At 38.1% G+C, this 10,467-nt stretch overlaps 1 protein-coding gene across 1 annotated transcript in view; it reads left to right on the forward strand.

The window, feature by feature from the left end:
* Usp25 (ubiquitin specific peptidase 25) overlaps window positions 1-4,556 on the forward strand; it is a 115,191-nt gene extending 110,635 nt beyond the window's left edge. Inside the window, exons 23-24 of the mRNA XM_055617820.1 lie at window positions 3,489-3,684; window positions 3,968-4,556. Coding sequence (XP_055473795.1) covers window positions 3,489-3,684; window positions 3,968-4,140 — 369 coding nt within the window. The 3' untranslated portion in view covers window positions 4,141-4,556. The remainder of the gene's footprint in view (window positions 1-3,488; window positions 3,685-3,967) is intronic.
* Window positions 4,557-10,467: the final 5,911 nt, after the last annotated feature.

The raw sequence follows: 10,467 nt of genomic DNA on the forward strand, positions 1-10,467 counted from the left end.
CTTATTAGGGAACCCACTTGGAGACTGAGCTGCCATGGGCTACATTTGTAGAGGGGTTTTAGGTTATCATGCATGGTACTTGGTTGGAGTATCAGTCTCAGAAAAGATCCTTGTGCCCAGATTTCTTAGTTCGTTTGCTCTCCTTGTGGAGCTCCTGTCCCCTCCAAGTCTTGCAATCCCTCCTACTTCTTTCATAAGATTGCCTGCACTCTGCCCAAAGTTTGGCTATGAGTCTCAGCATCTGCTTTGATATCCTGCTGGGTAGAGTCTTTCAGAGGCCCTTTGTGGTAGGCTGTTCCCTGTTTGCACCCTCTTCCGATGTCCATCCTGTTTGCCTTCCTGCATGAGGATTGATCATCTTACCCAGGGTCCTCCTCTTTGCTTAGCTTCTTTTGGTGTACAGATTTTAGTATGTTTATCCTATATTTTATGTCTAATATCCACTTATCAGTGATTATATAGCACGTGTGTCTTTCTGCTTCACTCACTTAGGATGATCTTTTCTAGTTCTAGTCTTTTCTCACCATTTGCCTGCAAATTTCATGATATCCTTACTTTCAATTGCTGAGTAGTATTCAATTGTGTAAATGTACCACAATTTCTGTATCTGTTCCTTAGTAGAGGAACATCTGAGTTGTTTCCAGATTCTGGCTATAACAAATAAACCTGTTATGAACATGGTCAGGCAAATGTCCTTGTTGTATACTTGAGCATATTTTGGATATATGCCTAGCAGTGCTATAGCTGGATCTTGGGGTAGCAATATTCTTAATTTTCCATGAAAGCTCCAGATTGATTTCCAAAGTAGTTGTACAGTTTACATTCCCACCAGCTATGGAGGAGAATTCCCCTTTCTCCATATTCTTTCTATCATGTATTGTCATTGAGTTTTTTATTTTAACAATTCTGATGTGTTAAAAGGTGTGAAATCTCAGGGTCGTTTTGATTTGCATTTTTCTGATGACCAAGGACTTTGAGCATGTCTTTAAGTGTTTCTCCAACATTCAATATTCCTCTGTCGAGAATTCTATTTACCTCTGAACCACATTTTTTCGTTGGATTACTTTGTTTGCTGGTGTTTAATTTCTTGAGTTATTTACATATTCTGGATATTAGTCCTCTGTCAGATATAGGGTTGGTGAAGATCCTTTCCCAGTCTGTAGGCTGTCATTTTATTCTGACACTATTGTCCTTTGCTTTATAGAAGCATTTCAGTTTCACATGGTTCCATTTATTGATTGTTGCTCTTAGAACCTGTGCTTATGGTGTTCTGTTCAGGAAGTTGTCTCCTGTGCCAATGAGTTCCAGGCTCTTCCCCACTTTTTCTTCTAACAGGTTTAGTGTGTCTGGTTTTATGTTGAGGTCTTTGATTTACATGGACTGTAGTTTTGTGCAGGGTAATAAATATGGATCTATTTCCATTTTTCTACATGTAGACATCCAGTTAGACCAGCACCATTTGTTGAAGATGCTATCTTTTTTTCCATTGTATGGTTTTGGCTTCTTTGTCAAAAATCAAGTATCTATAGGTGTGTGGGTTTATTTCTGGGCAATTAAATTCCATTCATCCACTAGTCTGTTTCTTTCATTCTTTTTTTTTTTTGACATCCAGTTTTTATTTTTTAATTAATTTATTTTTTATTAATTACAGTTCATTCATTTTGTATCCCACCTGTACCCCCCCTCATATTCTCCCAGTCCCACCTTCCCTCCCTCTTCTCCACCCATGCCCCTCCCCCAGTCCACTGATAATGGGAGGTCCTCCTCTCCTTCCATCTGGCTCCAACATCTGTCACCCCATTGATGGCCAGGGTTGATTCTGCTGATCTGGCTGGCTAGGCATGTGTCCCCTTCCTCCCTCACTGCTCTCTGTGATTCCCTCCTGCAGCTGCATGCTGAGTGGAAGAGGAAAACCTTCCAGTAACAGAGGAGGACCAGGCTTTGGTCAAGGGTATATGAATAGCTAGCTGCACTCCCCTGCTAGAACCTCCAAACACCAGTCTGTTTCTATGCCAGTACCATGCAGGTTTTTTTTGTTTGTTTGTTTGTTTGTTTTTTGTTTTTGTTTTTTCTTACTGTTCTTGAGATCAGGGGTGGAGATACTTCCAGAAGATCTTTTTTACTTTATTACAATGTATTCTCTTATAGAAGATCTTTTATTGTACAGTATCGTTTTGGCAATTATGGGTTTTTTGTTTTCTCATATGAAGTTGAGAATTGTTCTTTCAAGGTCTGTAAAGGATTGTGTTGGCATTGAATTGCATTGAATCTGTAAATTGCTTTTGGTAGGATGGCCATTTTTACTATGTTAATTCTACCAATCCATGAGCATGGGAGATCTTTCCATCTTCTGATAGCTTCTTTTTTTTTTCAGAAACTTTAAGTTTTTTTCATAAAATCTTTCACATGCTTAGTTAGAGTTACACCAAGATACATTGTTTTTGTGGCTATTGTGAGGTTGAGTTTCTGTAATTTATTTCTCAGGCCATTTGTCATTTGTATACATGAGGGCTACTGATTTTTTTGAGGCTAAATATAATAAAATCTACAGACCTAAAGAAGATAAACAATAGGGAAGACCCTAGGGAGGATGCTTAATTCTCATTCATAAGGACAAAAGAAGACAAAGGAATAAACAACTGGTAGAGGGGAACAGAAAGGGAGCCTACCACAGATGTCCTCTGAAAGACTCCATAAAGCAGGGAATCGAAGCATATGGGGAGACGTGCAGCCAAACTTTGGGTAGAGTCCAGGGAGTCTTATGGAAGAAGGGAGGGATAGTAGAATCCAGAGGGGACAGGAGCTCCACAAGAAGACCAATATAGCCAAATGTCTGGACTCAGGGTTCCTCCAGAGACTGATGTATCAACCAAGGGATAGGACTTAGACCTCCTGCTCATATGTAGCCCATAGGCAATTCACTCTCCATGTAGGACTCCCTAGTAAGGGGAGCAGGGGCTGTCTCTGACATAAATGTGGTTGCCTGCTAATTGATCACTTCCCCCTGGCAGGGTGACCTAGCCAGCCCACAGAGGAAAAGAATCCAGGCAGTCCTGATGAGATCTCATAGGCCAGGATCAGACAGCAGGGGAGGAGAATACCACAGTTTTGGTGGATAAAAGGAGGAAGAGGAAAGGAGGGTAGGACCAGGAATGGATGAGGGAGAGGGCTACAATTGGGATACAAAGTGAATAAATTGTAAAAAATAATAAAATAAAATATAACTATTCAGTTTACAATAATTTTAATGTGAAGTGTTGTCTCATAGTTTTGAATGAGATTATTGGAAGATTGTCATTTTATTTTATGTTGTTTTCTGTTGTTATTGTTATGTTCATAGGTTTTCCCAAATATCATTACATTTGACTATTTGTTCTAATACTGTTTGAACATATGTATCATGTTGTCTTTTTATGACCATGAAGAGTTACCTCTTTTCTTAACTGTAAGATGAAGCAGAATGTGTTTTCTTCTCTCATTCCATTAAGAAATTAAATGAGCAAGCGGCAGAGCTGTTTGAGTCTGGAGAGGATGGAGAAGTAAACAACGGCTTGATTATCATGAATGAGTTTATTGTCCCTTTTTTGCCCCTTTTGCTGGTGGATGAAATGGAAGAGAAAGATATCCTTGCTGTGGAAGATATGAGGAATCGCTGGTGTTCATACCTAGGGCAAGAAATGGAATGTAAGTTCAGATAGTGCTATTAGGCACTGGGATGGGACAAAGCAGCAAAGATATTTTGGTTTGGGCATTGTTTTACATTCTATAGCACTTCAGGGTCTCACAGTAGCAGTTCTCCTTTACTGCAAAGGTGTGCACATTTCTGTTACGCACGAACAGAGCAAAACAAAACACCTTATATCACCCAAACATTTCAAAGTGAATCCTCTCCTATAACAAGCCTACCGTAGGCAGTCCTTTAATTATTTATTTGTGTTTAAATAAATCTAATTATTTGTATTTGCAGCAAACCTCCAAGAAAAGCTGACGGATTTTCTGCCAAAACTGCTTGATTGCTCTACAGAGCTCAAAGGTCTCCATCAGCCACCGAAATTACCGCCCTATTCTGCTCATGAACTCTGTGAGCGCTTCGCCCGAATCATGTTGACCCTCAGCCGTACTCCTGCTGACGGAAGATGAACCGCCCCGACTCACCACACTCATCCCAGAAACTCTTTTCTTACCCCGCCTTCCTGCCACGGGGTTTGCTTGCTGCTGCTAGAGTTTTTAACTTTTTATTTTAATAACTGCAAAAGACAAAATGACTATGCCGACCTTAGCCAGACTGCAAACAATAAACCTGAGAATCGCATGGCGCTCACACTTTGTTTTATCCGGAACCGATGTACAGTTTCAAATCAACTGATTTTCTTGTGGCAAAACTATGCTTTTGCTGCCTTTATTGCAGTATTGCCTCTCAGTTTTCTTCATCAACAGCTTTCCATTTAGTCTGGGACTTCCAAGACTAAGCCATTAAGCATTCAGCACTGTGTACGATACATAATATTTTGGTAGCTTGTAAATGAAATCAAAGAATAAAGTTTTATTTATGGCTACTATGTGTTTGTAAGCAGGTATATTGTATAATGGTGTGTATTGTAGTTATATAAGTGAAACTTATATATATATGACTAAACTCCATTTAGTCATGGAGTTGATAGTGGGTGTTTAATAGAATAATAGCCCTTTTGTGTTACTATAATGAAACTATTGGAATTGTACTAAGTATTTAGCACTTCAATGTATCTATATCAACTGAGTTCTTGGACCTAAACATGTTGTTAAAGTTTAGTCAGATTTCACTGAAGTGAGTGACTGAGTTTTAAGTCAAGCTGCACTGAAACTTTTAAACTTTTCTTAGATTAAATGTTTGTTTCTTTATGTATGTGTAAATAATATAACAAGGTGATTACTTCAAGAGAAATCCGAAAAAAGTACTTGAATAAGGGCTATTGTGAAATTTAAAAAAATAATGTGCACATATACACACATACAATGCACATACATGTATTCTTCATAATGGAGGGCAATGTTTTTCATTATATAAGTATTCTATTTTTGTAAATTATATACGACTTTAATTGAAATGTCCTCTACTAATCAATGCTGTGAAATGAAATTGATACTGTTCAACTAGGAATTATAAGAATCCTAACTTTTTATTTGCCTCCTTTTTTTTAAAAAAAAGGTAAAAAGATGTAGACTATTTTATAGATGGAACTACTGTTTTAAGATCAATGAAGTGATATTGTGAATGAAAATTTAGATTAATGCTTTAAAGGTAATCATGTTACCACCCATCTATTTTTGAATTTCTAAAAAATTCTTTATAACTGATACTTTGTTAGCATAGTAAAATATATCATTATGCTGTGTGGTATATGTTTGTTGTAGCGTCGTCAAACTAATAATTTCTACAAGTGCCTCTCACAAAAGGAACAAGGGCACTGGTTTTCAACCTTCCTAATCCTGCGACCCTTTCATACTGTTCCTATTTCGTGGTGAACCCCAGTCATAAATCATTTTGTTGCTACTTCCTAACTATAATTTTGCAACTGCTATGAACTGTAAATACCTGATATGCAGGATGTCTGCCATGTGACCCCCAAAGGCGTCACGACTCACAGGTTGCAAACGGCTGCACTAGAGGGAGCGAAAGCAGTCACTTCTGTGATGATTTTACAGAGGGAATTTTGTGTGCTGAGGCATCAAGGAGGAAGCATCGTGTAAAATTAGGCGTTGCATACTGTGAGCGTCAAAATGTGTCTGGGTTTAGAGTTGAAAACTCCCGAAACTCCACATGTTGTTGCAGTTTGGCTAGTTAGTTCACATGTTAGGATAGCCTGACAAAATGATGAACTTCTTTGCATGTAATTGCCTGCTAAGGTACAAAGCAGTGAGATACCATAGGAACGAGTCTGTCAAGAAGCACATCCAGGAAATCCTGTGCTTTGTATGTGGAAGGTAAGTAGTAGCATAGTTTGTACTTAGAAAGGAGTTCATGAGTCCATGAGACAGCTTAGTGCGTAGAGCGATTTGCCACCAAGCCTGGCTATCTGAGTTCAGTCCGAGGACCCATGTGATAGAAGGAGAGCACTGACTCCCACAGGTTGTACTCTGAACACACACAGACATGCTTGCACCAAAAAATAATAAATAAAATATAATTTTTAAAACAAGGCTATTGGTCCCTAGGATTGAATCTGAAATAACTTAGTTTGAACTTTACCTGTACTTGAACAATTAGCATGTTTTCCTTGGGCCACCCAATTCATTTTTAAGGCTTAGGTCATTAAAATTTCCTTATGATGTTTCTTAAGAATAACTTATAGCTTTTGATTGAACAGTCGGAGGCTCACAGAATTGTTGTGCACAGTAGGGTCAACATTCAATCATTGACATTTTCGTTACTGTAGTAGTCTCCTCTTACCTTTTGAAATACTAGGAGTAGAAGTCAGTTAAGGAAGAACCTAAAACTTCTTACATAGACATGGTTTAAAGGGACCAGAAGCCACGAGTGAACCTATGATATTCTGGCAGTGTCTCATTCTTTAATCCCAAATTAGCATACACTGTATTTAAGGGAACTGCTTCTCACGAGGTTGGCTCCAAATCAGTCTTAAGCATGCTAGGACTGAAATTATTGAGTACTAATTCATTAGTACAATTCAAATCCATCTGCTGCTCCATTCAAAAAGTTTTTACATGTGCTGGAGTTCATGAGCCACCCCATGTCATGAATCCCTGGTGACTTCTACTCTCTTTTGATTTTGTATTGAAATAATCTTATCTTCCTCACTCGTAGTTTCAAAGAAGTGACAGTCTTGTTGGTGTTTCACTTTAAATATTCCTGAGAATAATGGGGATTTTATCTGTATTTGGTTCTGCAGGAGTTCAGTACCTTTGTGCTCTATTTAAATTTGTTGACTTGCCTCTAGGTTCTGCACTTACCCCTCCCCCAACTTAAAAAAAAGAAAAGGTTGCTTTAGGGAGTGATTGGTTATTGTTATATTTTGTTTCCTTTTTACGTTGGTAGGTAAATGTCCTTTGCTATGGCCATGACCCACCTCCCTCCAGAGAGAGCATGTATATTGGTTCTCTGTGCTTTGTTCATGAAACAAAGCACTGAGGAAGTCTGTATTTACTCATACTTCCAGAAGCTACAAGTTCAAGACTAAGGAGTTGGCATGTTGGTGTCTGTGGAACACTGTCTCCTGTGTGTGAATTCCCACATTCTCTGCCCCAGCATGGCCTTTGCTTTGCACACACACACATTCAGCTTTCTCTGCTTTGTCCTTATGTTGGGTGCAAACCCCATCTTCATGGCCGTATGCAACTCCTTTCACCTCCATCAAGGCTTCATTTCCAAATACACACAGCGAAGCCTGGAACTCTGATATGGAGTTGGCAGGCCACATTTCAGCTCATATAGTATGAATGGCTGGGTGTTCTTTCTAAGTAAGGATAAGGTTGATAGAGTTTTCCTTTAGTCTACATTTTATTTCCTTGCCACTTTCACTTCATCTTAGGAATCTCTGTAGCAATCTTAGTCAGAAAAAGGTAATCTGGAACTCAGTTCAGTGTTTTCAGTAACATGTTTCTCTTGAATGAATGGAAACAGCATGTATTGATGGGTGTGGATACATTTTGTTAGTTTCATTTCACGTTCTACCTTTGATACACTTCCAGTAAGGGTAATATTTTTATTGTTATCTTTTTCATGTCCCTTTCCAATTCCCTAATGTTCTCCATACTGGTATGTTTTTTTTTGTTTTTGTTTGTTTGTTTGTTTGTTTTGTTTTGTTTTTTATGTTTGGGTTACTTCAGCACAGATATGTTATGATGACTTTTGTTTTTTAGTGTTGATGGTGGAGGACATCATTGGTTTTGCCAGTTGCAGTACCCATCTATTTTACAAATTCATTCCCAATTTTCCTCAAGCCAGTTGATCTCCCTGAGAGTGACTAATAATGAAGTAATGGAAATATCTTGGTTGAGAAGAGCTGCCGCTCCCTTCAGGAGGCAGAGGTAGCAGGCTCTGATTTCTGATGTCACCTTGTACTATGTAGAGAAAAGGTGTCTCAAAAAGAAGTACATTAATGAGTCACGACTGAGATTTTATGTGCAGTATAACACACACACACATCTACTGGTGCCAATATTTTAAATTTCCCAGTTGGGCTCTTCCCAGTGAACACTTCAGACCTTCATGCATGTCAGAGCTCTTATTCCATCAGCTTCTGTATCACAGACTAAAGCTATTCCTTTCCCTTGTATACAGATTTGAAGGAATTTTGGTCTCCTTTCAACTTTATACCTACCTGTAAATTTACAGTTAGTTTACCAGTATGGAGGTGGACATTTTGGGTAAATCAGTATTCTGAAAAGTGATATAAATCAAATATGTAGATGGACTTACACATCTGTTTTAATATATGCCCATTATTTCAAAGATATGCTTGATTGTCTGCAGAAGCAATTCAAGAGTCCCTCTTTGTTTCACCCCAGAGTATCTTTGTGTTTCTCTTTAACAAATAGTTACCTTTTTTTCTCTCTCTCTCTAATTACCTACAGTTTCTCCAATAGTGTTAACTTGCAAATCAAGAATGTCTGGCATATTTTTTTGTTGTTATTTAAGTCCTGTTGTCGTGTGTGTGTGTGTGTGTGCATGTTGAGACAGGCTTTCCTATTTAATAGGCCTACTCCTCTATATAGCCCAGGATATCCTTGTAGTCATGAATCCTCTTGTCCTCTGCTCCCTATCTTTGTATTCTTAAAATGCTTCTTAGGTGAGAACTGAAGTAATACACAGGATTAGATACTTATTCCTCTGTTTTTTGTTTGTTTGTTTTTGTTATCTAGTTGATTTTGGTCCTCCCCTGAGAAACTAGTTAATTAGCCAGTATGGGTGAGTTAGGTTTTTGCATTACTACCTTTCATTTCCAAGCTACCTTTCGGGTCAGAAGTGTTTGGTTGTCTCCAGGTAGAAATCATGCCCATTTTGTCATGTGTTCCACCTGAAGCTAAAGTTACATGGAGAGGTTTTCCAGTTCTTAATTTATTGACACCTCCATCAGATTTTTTTTTCATTTTGTTGATGGTGGTTGCTCTCATGCTGCTTTTCAAAGTCTGTGGCTTCCTGAAACATTTCTTCCATTTACTCTTTTCCTGTCTATATTCTTTATAATTCAAAAGTCAGTAATTTCTGACCGAAAAATCCTCTTAGACTGGTATTTTTCTATTGTCTGTCTTACCAGACTGGATATTTCAGACAAGATAGGTGTGTTCATGGTGGTAAAGCTGTAGACATTTCTGTTCATTTCAAAGGTATTTTAACCATTGCACATCCAAACTAAACTTCATGGTTTCATGGATCTGATTTTCTTATATGCCTTACAGATACAAATCTAGAAATGCAGTTTTAAAAATTCTATCAACCTCTACTAATGCCAAGTGTTGGTTACACAACTTTTGAATATCTCCTCACTATTGTAGATCATAGTCCTCTTAGCTCTCTCTGCCTTTGGACTATTGGGCTTGTCAAAGGGTAACCTCCTGGCCTGGCTCTTGCCCTCGTAATCCATCTTCCACACTGATGATTCTGGTCTTCCAGTGGAGCTTGTTTTATGTCTCTTCTTTTCATCGTCTGACTGGACTCTGATGGAGGGAGATGATGCTCTTTTATAGCTCAAACAACTGCTAAAATACCTAGTAACCTAATAGAGGTCAGTTAATTTTTGCATCTTCTCCAACCCTCAACTCATTGAATCCATATTTTCTTTGCCACAAGCTACTTAAGTTTAAAAGAATTTTGCTTAGTCACACTGACCATATTTCATACTTAGTAGTCTCAGATGGCTCTTGAATATAATTTTTATAATGCTCTCATTTGAGTGATATTACCTCAGCTCATTAGCCACATGGATGTCTCTTTCTTGAAATGATATCCCTTTGTTAAGCATATTCAGAAATGCCAATCAGAACACATTAGTTTTTAGTGTTGATTTTTATCTTGATTGTACCATAAACTGATTTATTGTCTGTTCTTCAGATATCACCTCTGGATTAACGAATGTCAGACTAGACATGGAGCAGCTGTTAGTACAGTACTGTGAGAAGGTAATCCAGAGATATAAATGCAGGATATATCTCATTGTGATAAGCATGGGGAAGTGAAAAGGGAAGATTCAATGTTTTCAGACCCACAGCACTTTGACAAGTCAACTAGATATTGACGTTCAGTCCTGCTAGGAAACTCACAACTGGACTCTTTATGATAATTCTGAAGGGTACATCTTTTTGATAGTTCAAGAAGTCCTGAAAGTGGTTCAAAACTACAGTCAACTATGTTGTTAATTCACACTGATAGAATCATGAAAAGGATATAGCTCTTGGTTTTTCTATCTTTCAGCTTCCCTCTAGCACTTATTGGAAAAACCTGATATAAACATAGCATTAAAAGGTGTT

Source organism: Psammomys obesus, unplaced genomic scaffold (genome assembly GCF_907164565.1).
Source record: "Psammomys obesus unplaced genomic scaffold, mPsaObe1.curated_primary_1811, whole genome shotgun sequence".
NCBI classification, from domain to species: Eukaryota; Metazoa; Chordata; class Mammalia; order Rodentia; family Muridae; genus Psammomys; species Psammomys obesus.